Below are 21,665 nucleotides of genomic sequence, written 5' to 3'. Positions count from 1 at the left end.
AAAGGGCCTTAGCAGGCGGCAAAAATGTCACCCGCTGCTAACGCAGGGCCCTTTTTTTTCCACAGCTTAGTAAAAGGGCCCCTGATAAGCGCAGGAGCAGCCACTCTCTGCTCCCCCCCCCCCCCCCAAACACACCCCCTCAAAAAAAATTAAAATAATTTTTTAGCGTGTGGCTAGCACGTGCACATTTGACTCTTACCGCAGGACGCCTGAATGCATCCTGCGGTACGCCATTTTAAGCTACATTAGGCACACATTAGCTGCTATCGCAGCATGGTAAAAGGGCCCCGTATGTTTGCACCTGAGGCAACGGATGGTGAAGTGACTTGCACAAGATCACAAGAAGCAGCAGGGTCATTCCATGTCAAGCGGTCTGGTGGTCCCTGTGCGAAGGCTGCAGTATGGGGTCAAACAGATTACTATATCTCAGCAAGTACTGCAACGGCAAACGTAAAACTTTACCAATGTTCACTGGGGACATGTATGAATGTTCACAGAAAATTTCATCGAAATCCGTGATGGTCGCGCAGGGACCACCAGACCACTTGACATGGAATGACCCAGCAGTAAAACGTGGCCTGCTGTAGTGTGGGGCGTGTCTTCTGGGCCACTTTGTACCACAGCTGGGATAAAGGCCATTTTTTTAAAAAGGCCAGGAAATGGGTGTGCGCAAGAATTAAAACTAGCGTGTACCTATTTACGGCCTGAGACCTTAACACCAGCCACTGACTTAGCAGTAAGGGCTCACGCGCTACCTGCGTGGTAACCATACAGCACACTGCCCATTACCACCAGGAACGCCCCTCGTGGTAGAAAACAGAAACATTTTTTCTGCTGCGGGATTCGGCACGCACCAAACTCAGAAAGGCCACCAGATGCATGCGCTACCCCAGCGCTAGTGCCGATCTGGCGCACGCTACTTGCGCATTAGCCCTCTCGCGGCTTTGTAAAAGGTCCCCTAGGTGACTTGTTTGTGCCGTGATTGTGCATGTTTTACTTGTAATGTAGCTGGCGGTGTGGTTGCATTTATATGGGAGGCATAGCTTCGCCCGAGTCCCTGATGAAATCTTTGCCATGAAACCCGGGGTGTCGGGCGCTAATCAAGGGGAGCGTTTCTACAGACTCCGAGCTATTTTCTTGTTGGGCAGTTTCAGCTTGCAGCAGTTTATTGAACAGATAAGTGAATTCTATTCTTAGATATTTAGATTGTAAGCTCTGTTGAGCAGGGACTGTCTTTTCATGTTAATTTGTACAGCGCTGCGTAAGTCTAGTAGCGCTATAGAAATGTTTAATAGTAGTAGTAGTAGTATGAGCCAAGTATAGGACAGTCAAGCCATTGTGACATCACTGATGAGGTTGGCTCTTAGGCATTGGTGGACTGAGGCATTATGACATCACAATGTCAGCTCTGGTTAAATCACCGCAGCTCCTCAGTACCTTTCCGCTCTCATCTCTCCCTACACTCCTCCCCGTGAACTCCGTTCGCTGGGTAAATGTCTCCTGTCGTCCCCCTTCTCCCCCACTGCTAACTCCCAGCTCCGTTACTTCTATCTCGCTGCTCCCTATGCCTGGAATAGACTCCCTGAGCCAGTACGTCAGGCTCAGTCTCTGGCTGTCTTCAAGTCTAGGCTTAAAGCCCACCTCTTTGCTACTGCTTTCGACTCCTAACCATGACTCTCTTACTCAACACCCTCACTTATCACCCCTACCACTGCAATTTCCCCACCCCTAGCTGTCTGTTCGTCTGTCCAATTTAGATTGTAAGCTCTGTTGAGCAGGGTCTGTCTTTTCATGTTCATTTGTACAGCGCTGCGTAAGTCTAGTAGCGCTATAGAAATGTTTAATAGTAGATATCACTAGTAATGTTTGGTATTTACCACGGATTGATATGTATGAACATTGCTACGAATATATAACATAAAGGTATGAACTTTGAATTTTTATTAATTGCACATAACTGCACTTTCCACTTAGGAGTCCAGCCTGATGAAAGAGGTGCAATAAATTCACCCTCTTAACGGTCAGTGTTATTGACTGTGGCATGGGTGTGGTATGTATCTGAGGGCTTTACTCTATTTCATTAGCCTGTTCTCTTCTATTCCTGTTTTTTTTTTATTTTTTTGCTAGCAGTCCTTGCATTGATGTATTAAGATGAGTGAGCACGCTTAAATACATTTAAATGTCGGTAATGAAAACAACAACAACAAAAAAAAAGATCTGAAACTGAAACCAAAAACCCACTTGCTCGTCTGGTTTGCATAAGTAAATTCAAGTCTGCAGGCCAAGGACACAAAACACCGCACTGCCTCATAAACATTTGTGTAGCCACTGCTGCTGGCCCTGCACCTCGGAAGGTCCATCCTTCCAAGTAGGGCCCATCTCACTCCAAATCAACCAAACGGGCTGCTCCAGTTCTGGTTTTGATCCCTGTAGCTCTTAAGTATTATAAATCACAAGCTAAATCTGAAGTACAACATGGCAACTTTAAAAGTAACTCTATAAGTCTATGTGCTTTGAAAATGAGCAGTAAAAATCTCCTCTCCGGCACCAAATAATGCCTCTCCTTTGATGACCAGAAGTGGAAAACCAGTATCAACAATGACCTAACACAACTAAAACTCAATGCAAGGTAAACTGTAGCGGTCAGAAAGAAAAGCTACAGCACAAAAACAATCTGAAAGAAATGGTGGCCATTTTGGCCACTACATAGCTGCTGATTCCATACTTGGGCCACGCCAAGTCTTGGCCCTTAATTCCATTATGCTATGTTGTGAATGTTTTAGCTATTAAGGTACTAGTGTAAGGCAACTAAAACTGAGCTCAAGTCCCCTTTCCCCTACAGGATAATAATATGCACACAGACCACAATCATGTGTGGCAAATCATGTCATCTTTTCTATATACATGTCTTGTTTTGCAAGCGTCCAAGCAGGGATGTGCATTTGTTAGCATGCATTCAATCTGTTAGCATGGCTTAAAAACGTAGTGCATGTTAAATTGATGTAATGCGCATTAGCCCATGAATTAATTCACATTAAGTCAATTAGCATACATTAAAAAAAATTCTAATGTGCATTTTTTTTTTAATTAAAATGACTGTATGAAGTAAACTGAAACAAAAATCTCTGAAACTCTGGGGGGAAAAAAATCTGAAAATGACCCCAAACTGCATTTTCTGTGTCAGCTTGGTTAATGTAGCCTCACGCAGGCCGTACAGGTCATAATCCTACAGGATTTGCCCCTTTACTGAATTTTTCAGCTTCCCTTCGGATCGGTACACCGTGCATTCAGTGCCTACACTGTTTATACAGAATTTCTTTTGGAAAACACTGCATCTACAGTCTACCTTGGATACTGACACCAATTTACAAATGTCCTTTTCTGATTCAATTTTAAAACATACAATCTCCAATACGCAGGTATGATCCCATCCTGTAGAGCCTGTGAGATACAATGATGAAACCTTCCAATATCCATTACGAAAAAAATGTTATAGTCAGCACAGAATTAAGCCAAGGGTTACATTTTAGGAATTTAAGTAAACTTAATCTCTACTTGGAAAAACCCAAAATATATTTTACAGTTCTTTTCAGCACATCTACATTTTTTTTCTCTCTTTTTCCTTTTATTTTAACCTCCTGATGTACAAATTGTCTTGCCAGTAAACTTCCCTAAATGTGAATCTGAGAAGAGAAAAAGAAAATGACCCAAACTCGGAGCCTAAAACAGTTAACAATCCCCCCCCCCCCCTTAACATTTGGATGGGATCTTATTATCATTGTGATTTAATAAAAGAAACATGAGACATATATCCCAATTTAGGCACATGCCAATTTTTTTGGACTTCCCAACGTACAGATTTAACTTGGGCAATAACTAATCAGAGCTTGAGCTTCAGATATTTTGTTCCTGTCGTAAATTCAAAAGCTGGGGCTCCCTTTAATTTAAGATGTCTAAATACTGCAACTTGAATACATTCATGTACTGAAAACACACAAAATTCTGGGGCTGCTGATCTTGCCAACTGGACACCACCTCCACCTGGCCGTGAAATCTCTCCTGAGAAATGTTTCCTTCCACAGAGCAGTTTACACTTTCTATTGACACACCCTGGGCCTTTTTTTTTCAATGTTTTTGGTTTTGGAAGGAGATGCTGTGGCTACAGCACAACTTGCAAACAGATCACAAGTGTGCACACACATCTCCTGCCGCACTGCCACCATCTGGGCCCCACCCCCCCAGCACTGTGATGCCCCAATCCAAGTCCTCTTAAGAAATTTAAAAAAACAAAATTCAGACTGCTTAATATGCATTCAGATCAAACAAGTTCCCCCCTCCCCCCAATAACCATTGAATAGGGCAAAACCAACAGGATCATTTTCAGAACCCTAATTTTCCATTTTTAGAATCACTCTTCATGAGCAGCCGTGTTTTTCACATGTGGCCCCACATCCCTCCTAGGCCAATGCCCTTCTACCACAGAGCACCAGTCTTGCCATCCAGAAGTGGCCGGTTCAAATCCCACTGCTGCTCCTTGTGATCTTGGGCAAGTCACTTAACCCCCCATTGCCTGAACTACAAAATTAGATTGTGAGCTACAGCGACAGAGAAATACCCAGTGTACCTGAATGTAATTCACCTTGAGCTACTACTGAAAAAGGTGTGAGCAAAATCCAGAGAAATAAAAAACCTGAGAAACAGACTCAAACTATGATCAAAAGTATTTGTGAGGGTTCTGCTGGGTGCAAGGCATTGCTGCAGTATGTTTCAGTGGGCTGCTGAATTCTAAGTTTCCTGATTGTCTGTGATCGGATTTGTTTAATCTTCAACTGTATCATTTTGAGTTTTAGGCCTCTTCTCCCCACTGCCCCTACCCTCACACACAGCCAATGTAATTCTGAATTCCATCAGAGCTCAGGTTTCACTTAGTTCTGGTTAAATCAATTATCTGATCAAAGCATTAAAAAGAGCTTAATTCCCTAATATTTTCCACCTCCTAAACACAAAATTGTTTAAAAAAAACAAACAAAACCTTAGTGAATCAGGCCCTAAAAATTAGTCCTGAAAACCAGCAAAAATGGGGCTAGGGAATTAGTGGCAAAAATGACATCAGACTACTTAATAACGCTGGAAGGCACAGGCGATATAAAGCCTTTCACCCCTACCGAATGATCCGGCAAGGGAGATCAGGTAAATTTAAAGATATGTGCGCAGGAGCAGCTCCTGAAAGCACCCGTTCCTCCAAATACCCTGAAGCAGCTCAACCCTCTTAGTGCCCTAAATTCAAAAGGGACTTCATTTTTCCTCCAGCAACACGGCATGAGAAAAAAGCCTTTTCAAAGGCCAAGTTCCTAGAGACACTGCATTCTTTCCGAGGCAGCAGAGAATTTGCCTTAAGCAAAAAAAAAAAAACACGGAGGGAAATGAAAGCACTGTAAAGTAAAAACGCATATTCAAAACAGAGCAGAAAAGGTACAGCGCGGCTCCCCTGCCAGCCTCCGAAGAGCCCACGTTCAGGTTGCAAACACGTACAAAAGACGTGCCCGGATTCTGCAGAGGGTGAAAATACCATTTAATTAAATGCTGCCGGTACCGTGTTGCAAAAGAAGCTCTGTGAGTCTTTTAAAATAAAAGGCGTCCCTGGGCAGCTCATTCGCTTGCAAAGATTTACAGCTCCAAGGGAGCCCTAATACACAGGTCGCTGGCACTTTATACCTTATAAACCGCAAGTGCCGTAAATCTTAGGAGCTCCGGCCGGGATTCGGCAGTCGGGAAACCGAAATACGAATTTCCCAAACGAGCAAATGATTATTATTGTTTTTAGTTAAAAGTTTCAAAAAAACAAACAATAATAATTTCCCAAAGCTGAAGACAGAGCCCTGGAGGGAAGAATGTGAAGAGAACCATATAGTGAAATACACATTTCTTAACAATTCTGTGATCCAATTTTTAGGCACCTCGGCATTTTTAACCTGGCTAAAAGGAGGCAACCGAACACCACCTCCACCTGAATTCAGCCACTGAATTAAGCCATCTGAGCCACTTGCCACAGAACCACTTCTAAACTACGAAGATGTATGATTCGTATAACAATACAAGGGATATGGAAAATATTTTAAGAAACCCTGTTGGTTAATTCCTACGTTTTAGGTTTGTTTGCAGTAAAAACGTTTAACTATGCAGAGTTGGGGAAAGAAAATGATCGGCGGCCCCTTCACAAAACTCAGATTTCTTGCTCCAAGCCAAGAAGAAGGAACTTGCATATGTCAAAAAAAATCCAGGACCAAGTCCCGGTGAATGCCATGCTATTAAGCAATCCCGAGCTGCTGTCACTTTTGCTTGTAAAATGATGATAGTTCTCTAGCCACCTCTCCCCCCACATAAGACAACACTTCCTACAAGGGGGGGGGGGGGGGTATCTGCAATACCTGAAGTGCAATTTGTTTTGACACTTGTCTGCGTTAGGATTTTTTAAAACAGTTCTCTGGAAAAGCTTCTGCATAAAAGTCTACCAAAAGCATCTCACACACCGTGCATATTGGCAAAAAGCTTTAGAAAATGTTAAGCATATGTAGCTAACCTTTGGGCACAGAAATACAGCGTGAATGCAAGAATGATTCCAGACAGTAACGAATGCGTGATGCACCTTCTGTATCCGCGTAAAAATGTACACACGGTAGAGGGGGAAACAGCACTTAAAGATGTTCTATCACAACAGTTGAATGATTCATGGGTGCATCGGTATGTCTTGTGTACAGGAGATTAAAAATAATTTAAAAAAAAAAAAAAAGGCCAGGGGCCTGATACAGCTTGTCCCACAGACCCAGAGGAGAAAAACGCTTGCTACATTTCTTCAAAATTTCAGTTACAGCAAGTGAGGGCACAGTAATGACCGCGGGACAAGAGATAGAGAGGGAGATAGATTGTATATTCTGAATGGGTTGGGACGCTGGGAAATTTTCTTTAAAAGTCCCTTCAGGAAGTAATGTTGAATGTTTTACCTCTCAGAGGCCTCTCCTAGATATTCTAACGTATTTTGATTGTTCACTTGAGAGAACGATAGATTCCCGTAAGGAATGAACATCGTACTCAGTATTTCAAAGACCCCTGTGTCATATTAATGTTAATAAATATTAGCTATATTTTTCTTATTAAACCCTTTTAAATGGAAGCCTCTTCCCACAGTTACACCCTGATTCTGGGAAAATCCATTGTCAGTCAAGACAAACATTATTACGTCACCCTCCATCAGCCACAGTGACTGAGGCACGATTGGGCCATATTGTCTATGGCGTCCTCTATGACATCACACGCAACCAAATCCATTCTCAGTCAAGACAAACATTACGTCACCCTCCATCAGCCACAGTGACTAAGGCGCGATTGGGCCACATTGTCTATGGCGTCCTCTATGACGTCACACACAACCTGCCACCAATCAAACGTTTCACACTCCGTCAGCTGCGTGGGGCAACACTATGCACTGAACCCGGCTGTCCCCAGGTGGATGACTTAACAGGTCACAAAACAGCCGTGGCTTTGCAAGGAAAAGTTCGACTTGCTACACGGGTGGGTGCTACCGCCGGAGCTCTGCAGCATACACGCAAGGCACAACACAGCTCTGTGGTCAGAGAAGCCAATGGGCTTCCACAGCTGAAGAAATGTTGATCTCAATCTTCGTCTGCAATACACCGTCACCTGTCAAGACGAGCAGGCTGATGTGTGCTTGCAGGCTCACGGCTGCAGCATCGCCATTCAAGCACCAAATGAAGCTGAGCTATCATCGGATAGATTTCAGGAGCTGTGTGTTCACAGTGAAGTCTCTCCTACAGCTCACGACAGCCCTGTTCTTGACCTAAATTATTTCTACTTCAAGTTCACATAAGAAGCACGGTTTCCTGTCACAGGTCAACCTGCACCCAGATATGGTGCTCTGAAATGAGAACAGAAACACCTTTGATGGAATATTCCAGTTTGTGGGACTAGGAGAGAAGTGGGCATGAGATACTCTCTCCCTATCACCCAGTACAGAGCACATTGTGACACAGTTGTGAGACTGTACTACCTGTTCTGAGAAGGCCTGAGTTCAAATTCAAAATGCAGTGTTTAAGATGCTGAATCTTCTACAAGCTACGAGCCACGAGTATCATCACAAACCCTTTTAGCACATCTGGAACCATTGTAGGAAAACTTTTAGAAAATCTTAAGAATATATATTTCCTTAGATGTTATTGTCTTGTAAAGTTCCTAAAGGATTCATATGGTGTTACCTCAAAACACGCTGTGTACTGAAATACCATTGTGCATCACAGACAAAAATATAAGCACCTCTGAAAGCGAACATACAAATTACACAGGGCTGTATTTTTGTTTTTGTTTTTTTTGCCGATCAAGGTACAACGTTCTGCAACTGCCCCGTTCTATTATCAGAGGAAAGTATCGGTCCTTGACCGAACCCCGGTCCCAAGCCGCTACCGAAAATCACCATACACGTTCCTGACTAAAGTGATTAACAAATTCAACTTATTTAAGTATTTCATCTCTTGTTAGAATTGTACCATCAACTAAACAAATGCATTCTAATTAACGGACTCCATTTGAAAGCAATTTTGCTTATTAGCCAAAGGCTATTCGGAAATACCCTTTAGGAAATCCAGACCATTCTAAGCCGAAGTAGCGGTTTCAATCAAAATCGAAGCTATAACCAGAACAGTTAAGATATTTTTCAACAGTGTAAACAGGGTCTGAAATGGGCCTCTGTGCTCCTCAACAGTAACACTTAACAGCAATTCCAACCACACATGGCAAGTTTGATACAGGCAACGGGCTCCCCCTAGTTGTCATTAGCTGTCAGTTACAGCGAGCAGGCAGACACAAGTGAGCCTTGCAGTTAATAAAGAAATAAATTACCTTAAAAAAACGGTAAAGTTTATTTGGGGAACTATTTATCAGAAAAACAAAGAAAGCACCATCTACAGCACAGTGCAGGGGATTAACAGAGAGGAAATTAAAGATTTACAAGGAATTATATATATATATATATATATATATATATATATATATGTATGTATGTGTGTGTGTATGTGTGTGTATATATATGTGTGTGTGTGTGTGTGTATATGTGTGTATATATATATATATATAGATATAGATATTTGGTAAAGGAAAAGACAGTGCTTGAAAAGCAATTGTCAGTGAAGGCTACCTGCAACCCACTAACCTAACATGAAATTGTTTGGAAATAAGCCACCAGCCCCAGGTATATCCGAAAAAAAACAAGCGCAGGTTGCAAAAGTCAAAAGGTGGGGTGGACCAAAGCAGGCACTTAGCTGCATGGCACAACCCTACGGATCCGGCTTCTCAGGTCATATTTAAAAGTAAGCTCAGCAAAATATATACCCCAGTGATTCCCAAACTGGGTTCCTCAAGAAATTAGCTTACAGTATGAACATATATATGTTTATGCAAATTGAGAGGGTATGAAAAAATATTTTAGGGGTTTCGCCATGGTAAAAAGATTGAGAATCGCAGATCTATCTATACCCTAAAGAAAACTGCTTAAGACTTATTTCTTGCAGTCTGCCTTAAACAGCAGAGAGAAAGTAGTGCACAGGACAAACAGCAGAAAGTGAAACCACTTCGACAAGAATTTGCCAAGCCACCACCACTGACAAAAATGTGCTTCTGAATTCATTTATGTAACACAACAGGGGGCCAAATAAGTTTAAAAAGAAAATTTCCGCAAAAGTTGCCTTTCATTCTCCTTAACTATCAGAATATGCCATCAACTCGCTATATCTCAAAAACCATCAACTACATCAACTCGCCAGCCTTAGATGTTGGCCTTTCCAATAGCATTTTTAAAACAGGTCTTCTATTCTTTACAGCCCTGGCTATTAAAATCAAAAAATTTGTCTCTCAAAGAGAAAAACCTAAATTGAGCCACGACTTTAAAATTCTCTCAACCTGATTTTAAAAGCATTTATTAGCATAGTTTAAACAAGGAAAACATACTTCTTGGCCAATTTTGCATGCTTGCCTTTCATTTTTAGTAGTTTAGAGGGTGGTTGTTTTTTTTTGTTTAGTTTTCTTGTTTGTATTTCTAAGGAAATGGTGTTTCTTTCTCGGGAACCTGTTGACCCCACCGGCTGATGAAACCCTAATGCTGGGCTTATGTCATTGTATTGATCAGGCTTTATTTTTACATTCTAGCAAAGCCTTTTTTCAAAATTCACTTTCTTTTCAGGTAGGAAGAAAATACAGCTAGAAGCTGTTCACCCTATCAAGTCTGTCTGCAGTGATGCCCTCTCTCCATACCGGTTCATTTGCTTGCTTCCAAGAATAAAAGTGTGGCACTAATGTAAAAATCCGCCCCTCCCCCCCCCCCTCCAACCAAGTTCAAAATTAAACGCATTCAATCAAAACACATGGAAACGCAAACTTTACAGTCTGTCCCCACCACGTCCTTTAGAGTTACTTGTTGTATTCTGTTGGCCTACATTTCTGTTGGTTGTTTATTCTTTTATCTTAGCTATGTAACCGGTAGCCTGCAAATCCAATGTAAACTATTTTGCTCAGCTTGCCTACAATTAATGAAATTTGTCAGATCTTCTGTACGTGTGGTGGTGTTTTCAGGAATAAGTAACTAGGTCACTGAGGCATATTTTCAAAGCACTTAGCCTCCCAAAGTTCCATAGAAACCTATGGAACTTAGCCTCCCAAAGTGCTTTGAAAATATGCCTTTTGCAAATAAATAATCATTCTAACTTTTTGCATATAACAACGCCCAAAACAAATATGACTGTAACATGTTTTATCGCTTCGGATTTTAAAATGTTTATTTTGACCCCTGTAGGGGAACCATACAATAACAACAGTTGACGAGCATAACACTCCCTGCCTCCTGTATCACTAAATACAATTCAGGCACTTGCCAAGTATTTTGCAGTTTTGCAGAAAAGCAGCTGCAGGTCTCACGTTCCATCAGCGTTTGCTACCAGCCACCTCTTCTTACAAGACAATCTACTGGCCGGGTAGTTTAATAATAAAAGCATAGTCTGAAAACTAGCCAGTAATCACCCATAAAAAAAAAAAAGTCTGCAGTTACTCTTTCATGCCCTGCTTCCCCCTAGCTTTTATCCCATTTCATTTTGTCTTACTCTTCAGTATTCACCTTCCCCTTTCACTCCCCATCAGTCAATAAAGATGTTATCGTTGCTATTCAATATTATCATTATTATTTTTGTTTGATCGGTGCAATGCTTTTATCCAAACAAAATGCAGAGTCCAACGCAGCCCTTTTGTCTGAATCATGCCCGTTGCCCACTGCTTTGAGCTCTGTCCACTTCAACTCTTTCGCCCACTACTCCACCACATTTCCCCCCACTGCCCTCCTACACTTTTACCAGTCGTTTCCCCCCCCCCCCCCCCATCCCGCTCTATGCCAGTGCCTGCTGCTCGCCAGCCTGGTTTTGGTCACTTATACTCTCCACTTGACGCTAGCCATCCCCAGTCCCTTATGCATAACATAAAAAGCCCAGCAGCTGGATCCCTCCCTGCACTGGGAATTCCCCACAATGAAGCAGTCCTTGTCTGCCCCCTTGCTCTCTTTACTCCCTGCACCCCAAGGCTTCTTGCCCAGTAGCCTGCGTAGCATTTCAGACTCCCGGCAAAGCTCACACAAGCAGGCTCCGAGCACCGGCTGCAAACACACATACACACGCGCGCACACACACACACATATACACACATACCTGCTCCAGCAAGCCGCCTCGCCTTCCTAGCAATTCAAACGTGCTGCTGCTCTGCCACCAGCCATATTTTTGTCACCCCCCCCCCCCAGAAAAGAAATGCAATTATGTGCAAAACAAAAAAAAAAGGGGGGGGTGATCCCTTAAACTGAAGCTACCCTTGGAAGGGGAATTAAAATCAAAAAGGGGGGAGGAAACCCTGCAAGTTGCAAAGGCAAAACCCATTATATTAGAAACGTCAACAGCCATCAAAAATCTGCCTACGAAATAAAACAAAAAAGTAAAAAAAAAATATATATATATGGTCCTCAGTTGTTTCATCAAATCGTATACTGATTATTAAAAAAAAAAACTAGCCTTTCCCGATTCATAAGCTACTGAACCACGAATTCCAATTACAAATCTTTTTCAACAAATTCGGATTTAAACCCAATCGCTTAGCTTCCTGAGAAAATAAAAAAGCAAAAACCCGAAGAGAAAGGACCAGCAAATGCTCCTGGCAGATGGCTCCTATTCTTGCTTTTCAGGGGAGGGGAGAATTCCTTATATATATATATTTATTTATTTAAATTTTTTAAAATATAACATAAATATTCGGATTTCCAGCGTCTCAGACTCAGCGCTGCATCCACCGTGCGTAACACTCTAGCTGGCTGGGGTGTGTGGGGTTTTTTTTTTCTCTCTCTTTTGCAACAACACAATGTTGTAAAGGAAGAAATGCAAAAGCACAAACTGACTTGCAAACTGCACTGGGGAAGGTTATATTTCTATTGCATTCAAACTGTAGGAGGGCAAGACGTGAAATAAAACCCCGAATGAGAAGGGGGGGGGGGGAGCATGTGGGGAAAGGTGCAACGGTTTGCTCCAGCCTGCAAGGCTTGGAAACAACGTTCAGACAACCCTGGCCGTCCAAAGAGCCGGAAGCTTTTCACCTTTGCTAGAACACGGCAGCTTTGCTTTGGCAACTGCTTTTACATTTCACATCGTAGTCTCTTGCCAAAGTGGACTTCCATCCAAATTGCCTTTTCCGGCTTTTCTGGATTAACCACTGACCGCTTGGTCTGCTGGAAACCCTCCTGACTGAAGCCAGAAAAAAATGTTTCTTTTTCTGAATATGCAACATTTTGCACTCAACATTTCTTTTTTTTTTTTTTTTTGCTCCTGGTTACAGTTGAGCCCCCTCAGCCCCACCCCCACCTGTGTTGCATTTTGCTCCCGGTTGTTTACAGTGTGCACGGAAGGATTTACCTGGAAAGAGATCCTTTTTTTTTTTTTTTACTTTAACCAAAGAAAGAAAAATGGAGGGAGGGGGGGGGGGGAAATATCTCAATCAGCAATCAGGGCAGGGGAGCACGCTACTCCCCTCTTTGTGGCAGCATGATAGGGAGCAGGAACTTTCACGCTCTTTGTGTCGTCCTCCTTTTGCACGACTTTGGGCCGGAGCAGAGCCCTGCCTGGCTGCACACGCTCCCCGTCCGTGCAGACACAACGAGAGAAAACCAGCATCTTCCCCCCAGCCCTAGCGAGAAAGCAGCCTCCCCCTCCCCACTTCTGGCTCCTTTCGAATTCCCTCCTCCTCCTGCAAGGTATCGATCCGATCGCCCCCTCCTCTCCCTTCCCAGGTTGGGCTTCCCCTCGACTTTTCGCATTTCCATTCGGCAGACGCGCAGTTGTAATTTTCCCTCAAAAGCCATGTGTTTGTCATTAGCTTCACATCGATCCTGTCCCAGGTTTACCTTCCCCCCCCCCCTCGCCTTGTTCTCCTGAAGTTTGCAAAAAAAACAAACCCGTTTCTCGTTTTTTTTTTCTCTCTCTCTCGCGCTCTCCTCCAATCTTCGCGCTTCTTCCCACCAAGCCCCCCTGACTTTCCCCTTCCACTTTCTACTGTCAGATAGGGAATCCATGTGCTCGCCAACTTTTATCACTTCCCGTTTTACAAGCAGCTTACCTCCTCCCTCCCCCACTCCCCCCCCCCACCAAAAGCTTTCTTTTAGTGCATGAAGTTTTACTGATTTTTCTTCCTTTTAAACCGAATTGAAACTTTCCTGCTTTTCCCTCCGCTCCTCATTTCTAGCATCTATGCACCTTTCATTTACAAGATTGTTATTACACTTTCTTTTTGATTTCACCCTTTCTTGTACCGATCGTAACTTACGTGTGATAATTTCCCTTTGTGACAAGTGCTGCGGGTTCCCCTGCTTGCGACGGGACATTGCCCTGGCATTTACACTGGCATCGCCCGGAGATCTGCTTTGAGTTGGGGGGGCTGATCCTCCTCTTTTTAATTTTTCCACGCTTCTTCTTCTATGCTTTCTCCTTTGGAAAAAAAAAGTTGCTTGTTGTACACTAGTGGGATTCCCCCTCACTTAATAATAATAATAATAATAATAGTGATACAAAAAAAAGGAAAACAAAAAAAAAGAAAAAGCTTTGTGTCACACGCGGGCACTTCTCCACTGCTTGGCTTTGCTTGGATTTCCAGTTTCTTCTTGAACTTAGAATTTGCCTGCTCTTTTTGCACCAACCGTGACACTTTTCCAGAGTGCTTGGCAGTGCACTTCCTCCACCAGTAGAAAAAAAAAAAAAAAGAAAATCTGGGGCTCTCCCCACCAAAAAAAAAAAAAAGAAAAAAAAAGCCAAAAAATCTGACACTGACCCTTGCTGGTTTGGGGGTAGCCAAATAGTATCTCCTTCCACTTCAACTGGCAGTGCCCTAGTGCTTGGAATGCCAGTGCCCAGCACTTTGCACTGCTCCACTTGCCTGGCACTGGGAAGGCACTTGCTCGCCCAGTGCTTGTTTGTGCTGGCTATTACTATTATATTTCAGTGTGAAGATGGCGGAGTCCTGGTTCTCTGGGAGCTCTCTGTCTCTCTATGGCTGGGTCTGCCTCTGTACAATGGGATAAAATTCAAGTTCAAGTGCGGACGTGACGTTTAATCTGCACTAGAGACAAAAAGACCGAGAGAGTAGGAGCACTGGGGGCGACTAGCGGTGGCTTTTTAACATTGTACCCTGGAAGACAACAAGAAAAAAACCACATGCCTGCAAGCTCTGAGCTTTGTCAGTTTCTGCTGTTCCCGCACCTCTCTGCTACTTGAAACCCCACAGCACCTTCTCTCTCTCTCTCCCCCCCCCCCCCCCCCCCCCAAAGCTTGGATAGAGGCCTGGATGTCATTTCACGAGGGATCCCAAAGTCCCAGAAAAGATCATCTAACCTTGGCAAGCCCGCGGGCACGCAGTGAGTCAGGTCTGGGTTCATTCTTGGAGAAATCAAGACAGTCAGCAGCCTCGCCACAGCCAAAGGGACTCGTCTGCTCCAGGACCTAGCGGCGGAACAATGTAGTGAGAGAGTTGGAACAATATTGGACCCCGCATCCCTATACAAAAAAACAAACAAACCCCAATATCATTTAAAAAAAAAAAAAAAGAAAGAATGCCCCATTTTGTGTGTCATTCATTTCTGTAGCCGGTTCTTGATTTCGTTATAGCTGTGTTGTATCTAGTGCCTGCTCATGGGGGAGGGGAGGGGGGGTCCTGGTCCATTCCTCAGGGTCGGATACAGTTCCCCAGGCGCCAGCAGCTGCTTGCTCTTTTTCTGGAGTTGTTCAGTTCAGATCTCTCTTTAGTTAACGTTTAAACGTAATATGATGTTTAGAACCAGCGTTAAAAATAATTCATGTTTTCTGTACTGAGTGACCATACTTAGAAAAGGAAAAAAAAACCGGTTCCACGTTTTTACACACAGTTTCATGGTTGAGGTTTTCAGTGCCGATATCTAGATACATTCAAAATTGAAGAAATATATTTTTGTACAAAAGGGGGAAAAAAAACCCCGAAGGCTTTCGACACTGACTTAAGTTACCTAGATCATCCGATATGAGTAAAAAAAAAAAAAAAAAAAACCCAGGGCTATTCTGTTTGCTATTTCAGAATGGATCTATTCAGTCAGAAACTGGAATAATGACATAGGTTGTACATATAATCTGTCCTTCCCGCATTACCTGTGCGTGCAGCCAGGACGCTATTTGGGGGTTTTTTTTTTTCTTACAGTTTCCTGGACAGCCAGCTATTGACATCTAGGGACGAACTGTGCTTTCCGTACAGCTTAACCTGTTCATATGTGATCGTCAATCGCTGGGATCAGTCATTAGATAGATAGATAGATAGATAGATAGATAGATAGATAGATAGATAGATAGATAAGAGACTTCTGAATCCTGAGCTATTGATTGATTGCTTTAGGAAAAAATGATGATTTTATTAACAGAGTGATGAAAAGAATCTTGATCAGTGAAAAGGAAAGAAAGTGCGTTGGAGAAAGGAGCACAGGTGCAATCGTCCCAGGAAGGGTGAAGAGGGGGATCAGGAGGAAAAAGGAAGGAGAAGGGACCACAGAGTTGAGGGCTCTTCAAAAGGGGGTGGGGGCGCTTAGAAATCAGTCCTGTAGGAAGTGCCCCTGACCCCCTCTTCTCTAAAGAAGGCAACTCCCCCCCCCCCCCCTCCCCATTCACCACCTGCTGTCAGAATCCGCCCCAGGTTACTAATGGCAAGTCAAGAATGCAGAAGTAAACAAATCGGCTGGATCCGGCGCTCTATTCTTTGTTTTTATACGTTTAAGAGCACTTTTTGTACACTTTAATGTTCCTGGCTTTTTCATTACATAGTGGGATGCAACCTCTTGAAGTGTTTGTCCTGAGGCAGTGGGTTCCCTGGTCCTGGAGGCGCCCCAGCCAGTCGGGTTTTCAGGCTAGCCACAATGAGAGATTTTCATGCAGGGGAGGCAGTGCAAGCAAATCTCTTTCATGAATATTCATTGTGGATATCCTGAAGCGCCTCCAGGACCAGGTTCGGGAGCCACAGTCCTGAGGGGTAAAAATAAATGCATAAAATCTCAATCTCTTTTAGCTCTCCCTTGCGGCTCCTTATAGCTTCAGGAAGCAGTACCTTGTTAAAGTGAAGGCCGCTTTTATAGGGAGGATCGCTGACTTTAGGCGAATCTGCACCGGTTTAAAGTGAATCCGGAATTAGACGTTTACACTGTTCGATTCGCGCGTTTACAGCCGAGTGAGACACTTCCAGGGAGTTTTATTGACACTATCTGAGAATTATGAACTCATCCAGTAGAAAAAAAAAATAAGCATAACCATTGGTATGTATGGAAAATATTTGAACCGTTAAAAAAAATGCATATTTAAATAATTGTATATGAAAATCTGGGGGAAAAAATTACCTTAGGAACTTTTTCAGCCCAGAGCGTGGATTTCGTTGTTTTTTTTTTTTTTTAATCTCTTGACGGTAAATTCACATTTATTTACAGCCTTCTCACTCTTCTTTCCGTTTCTACTGTCTGGCACTTCTGATCATTAACACTAGAGCTGTTAATACCTTGTCTCACAGCTCCCCCTTTAGACTCTTTCCTCTCTCTGTCTCACGTTCAAAGCCGGATCAATTGCAGGCCTTGACCTATCCCTTCGACCTTACTCCATGTGCAGCTGCCCCTCTGGTTTCTTTTTCTCCCACTTTGCCCCTACCGAGTCACGTTTGTTGACAACAGGCTGGCAAGGGATCACCTCTCTCGGGGGTGCTTGCTGGCCCTCCAGGCCTAACCTTGCCAGAGGAGATCATCACAACAGCAGACTGCAGCCACAAATCTACTATGCTTTTGTCCAAGTTTGTCATTTTTCTTTCTTCCTGCCACTAAAATGTGCTTTTTTTGGGGGGGGGGGGGGATTTGCTACCCTACAAAAAAAAACTTTTAAAAAATATAAACAAGTAAGTCAAATGTATGTCACTTCAAATTCAAATATATATCCTATAATTGCAAATGCAGTAAAGAAGTAATTCTTTTCATCTTGCTAGCTATATTTATTGATTGATTTATTGATTGCATTTTTAAAGTGCACATTAAATATATATATATATATATATTAAAATATGTACAAAGTCTGTATTAAACCTGAGAAATATTAATTTTCCATATTATTTCAGTTCTTCATAAGAAGCTTAAAGATCATGCAAATTGTACCATTTTATTATTATTAAAAAATAATCATAATTTGGATTTTACTCACACCTTTTTCAATAGTAGCTCAAGATGAGTTACATTTAGGTACACCACCTATTTCCCCGTCCCTGGAGGGCTCACAATCCAATTATTTAGTCCACAAGTGGCAAAAAGGTTCTTAGGAGACGGTTCAACGTATTCATCCATCTATCTCCAGGAAGTAGAACAGTCCATAAATTGTACAAATCATCTTCAGACTTGGGGAGAAGGCCACCTTTAATTCAGCAAGTCGCCCTGCCCAAATGGCCCAAATCGAGTAGGATTACAGTCATTTTCAAGAGAATACACAAGGAAAACATTTGTGGTTTATTTTCAGATTTTTGGCCCCTTTTTCCTAATTTTCTGACATTATTTTTCAGACTATTTCACATATTCATATTCATACCCTTTCTTACATTTATTTCTTTATATGTAATTCATTTGTTTACTTACGCTTGATTGACGCCTGTCATGTTGTAATATTGTAAGCCACATTGAGACTGCAAATAGGTGGGAAAATGTGGGATACAAATGCAATAAATAAGTAAATATTAATAAAATATTTTAACAGCTTTTTAACACATGCAAATCAGCTTTACTTGCATGAATTCACAGGTTAGCGTACATTAAATCAATTTTGCGCACACTGAAGGGACTGTTTACTAATCTGCACTAAGCGCTAATGCAAGCTTAACACAAGAAAAAGGCTTACCGCAAAACATGTTAAGCATTTTGCGGAAAAGGTGGTTAGCTTAGCGGAGTTTAAAAAAAGGTTTGGACAGCTTCCTAAAGGAAAAGTCCATAGACCATTATTAAATGGACTTGGGGAAAATCCACTAGTTCTGGGATAAGCAGTATAAAATGTTTTGTACTTTTTGGGATCTTGCCAGGTATTTGTGACCTGAATTGGCCACTGTTGGAAACAGGATGCTGGGCTTGATGGACCTTTAGTCTTTCCCAGTAAGGCAATACTTATGTACTTATGTAATTTTCCTGTCAACACACAGTAATCAAGTGCTACTGAACTTTTGAAAAAATTTCCCAGGAGGGGGCATGTCATGGGCGGGGAGGCATTATCCCGCTAGAGCATTTAATAAACATAAACATAATGTAGACTTAAGGGCCCTTTTACTAAAGGGCGGTATGGCTACTGCCGCATTGCTGTGCGGCAAATCAAGCCTACTGTCGGGATACTGCAGGAGCCTGACAGTAGTCCCGGCCTCTGCAACACACCAACTCCAGCACTAGAAAATGCATTTTATTTACTAGTCGTAAATGACGCCATACAGCAGATATCCAGCATAACCCAGACTCCAAGACCCTGATGCAGCAGCGTGAAACGCTGGCCACAATTATTTGGGCTTGGGGCAGAAGAGGAAAGACTGCGGAAAGTGTTAGCAGTGGAGCTGCTGTACATAGACTCCATATACGGACACGAGTACAGAAAGAACCGACTGACTCGAATGAAGATAAGTGTCCTTTAACTGTTTGAGCTCACCTGATGATAACGGTATATGTATTTAGTCTGTCAAATAATCTAATATGGAAGACTGCAGAAGCAATGAAATGATTAAACGTATATTATAGAGTGAGCAGTACTCCATTCTTCAAGGTTTTTCACGGCCAATGATGAAGAGAGGATCAATTGGATCCGATTCAGCTCTGTAGATATTAAGTATATCCTTGAGCTCTTTGAGGCCATTTTCCTTCTTTAAAACTCTAAAACTGGGGAAATTTTGCAGATAAATTAACAAAGGTTATCATCGATTAATAGGATTTAGTTGATTCTATATATAATCTAGCGATTTGGTAATCCTACCCTTTTAATTATATTTGAGTGGATTTTATTTACTGGCGTCAGAGTATCGCAGGAGCCCTTACCGCCTCCTCAATGGGTGGTAAATGAACCACTTGCCGCACCGCCATTTCTTGGTTCCCCAGGAAATGGCGGTGCGGCAAGTGGTTCATTTACCGCAGGGCCATTTCTCTCTTTTTTTTTTTTTTAAGTCTTTTACTTGCTGTGGGAAAAGGGGCCTCACATGCCAACATGGGGACGGTGAGCCACAGTAACCACGGGGATTGGGACGGGGACAGAGCCCATGGGGATGGGGCGGGGACAGATCCCACAGGGAGGGGGTGGGGATGGGGACAGAGCCCATGGGGATGGGGACAAACTTTGTCCCCATGTCATTTTCTACTTTGAAGCCTGTTAATGAATTGTACTGTTATTTATGTTGTTTGATAAAACACGCAAACATACTGGCCACAACTAGCAAAATCTGCATGGGGGATCCTATACATTCTGTTACCAGCACATCTTCTAAGAAGACATCTTCTACTGCAGGAAGGACTGTGGAAGACAGGAGAGCTAGACTGAATCCTGAGATTGTTGATGACTCCTTATTCATCCACAGATTAAAAAATCATGACAGTGCTTCATAGGGCATATTTCTCCCCCTCTAGGACATACAGAATGGGTTGTATTTTGTACCCCTGGACATTTTAACAGGGTGGATTAGGATTCCTTGGGGTAGTAGAAGTCAGCTATTGTTGGGGTTGGAAGGGTAGAGGGTAAAAGGGATGGAACAACTTCCCTATGAGGAAAGGCTGAGAAGGTTAGGGCTCTTCAACTTGGAGAAAAGGCGGCTGAGGGGGTGATATGATAGAAGTCTACAAAATAATGAGCAGAGTAGAGCGGACCAGTGGCGTTCACACCCGGGGTGGATCGCCGGGTGCAGCGCCCCCCCCCCCCCCCCGTGCAGCACGACCCTCCTGTGCAGCGCGACCCCTCCCAGCGAAGGGACACCCCCCCACCCTGGCGAAAGAACCCCCCCCCCCCCCGGGTACACGCCACTGGTGCCGGTCAGCGTCGTTGGTTTCCATGCTCCCTCTGCCCCGGAACAGATTCCTGTTCCGGGGCAGAGGGAGCATGGAAACCAACGACGCTGACCGGCGCGCGGCACCCCTCCAGCGGCGTGCACCCGGGGCGGACCGCCCCCACCGCCCCCCCCTTGGTACGCCACTGGAGCGGACAGATGTCAAGCGTTTGTTTATACTTTCAAACAACAACAAAACCAGGGGACACAAGATGAAGCTAGAATATGGTAGACTTAAAACAAATAGGAGAAAGTTTTTCTTTACTCAGCGTGTAGTTAGACTCTGGAACTCGTTGCCGGAGAATGTAGTGACAGCGGCTGGCCTTATGGAATTTAAAGGGGGTTTGGACAGATCCCTGAGGAGGAAAGTCCATTGAACATTATTAATTTTTTTTTTTTTTTGGGGGGGGGGGGGGGTTGCTGGGTTCTTGAAGCCTGGATTGGCCGCTGTCGGAGACAGGATGCTGGGCTTGATGGACCCTTGGTTTTTTTCCCAGTATGGCAGTGCTTATGTGCTTATGTGGTGGGGGAGGGGGGGAAGAGTTATTATCTATTTATTTATTTATTTATTTGTGACATTTGTATCCCACATTTTCCCACCTATTTGCAGGCTCAATGTGTCTTACATAGTACCGTAAAGGCATTCGCTGCTTGTTGTTATTGCTTTCCATTTGTAATTTATACACAACAGTTGCACAGCATATTGTCCCGTGTTATACTTTAATAAAAAGATTTAAATATAAAATCATGTGTTTGACGCTTCTGCAGATGAGCCCACCCACGGGGATGGGGTGGGGACAGAACCAGGGCCTCCGGGGACAGGACGGGGATGGAGACAGTACCCATGGGGACGGGATGGGACAAACTTTGTCCCCGTGTCATTCTTTTTATGCCGATGCTTCCATAGGGCCCCTTTTACCGCAGCTGGGTAAAAAGGGCCTTTAGTATGCGCTAAACGCAAAGACACCCATTACATTCCTATATGTAGGAATATA

The 21,665-nt window shown here is 43.2% G+C and overlaps 1 protein-coding gene across 1 annotated transcript in view; it reads right to left on the bottom strand.

The window, feature by feature from the left end:
• Nucleotides 1-14,307, bottom strand: part of BCL11B (BAF chromatin remodeling complex subunit BCL11B) — a 265,988-nt gene extending 251,681 nt beyond the window's left edge. The window contains exon 1 of the mRNA XM_030215369.1: nt 13,906-14,307. Coding sequence (XP_030071229.1) covers nt 13,906-13,963 — 58 coding nt within the window. The 5' untranslated portion in view covers nt 13,964-14,307. The remainder of the gene's footprint in view (nt 1-13,905) is intronic.
• Between the last annotated feature and the right edge of the window lie 7,358 nt (nt 14,308-21,665).

This window comes from Microcaecilia unicolor, chromosome 9, assembly GCF_901765095.1.
Source record: "Microcaecilia unicolor chromosome 9, aMicUni1.1, whole genome shotgun sequence".
NCBI lineage: Eukaryota > Metazoa > Chordata > Amphibia > Gymnophiona > Siphonopidae > Microcaecilia > Microcaecilia unicolor.
Note: the sequence above shows the minus strand (reverse complement) of the source record. Positions and strands in the feature narration are given on the sequence as shown.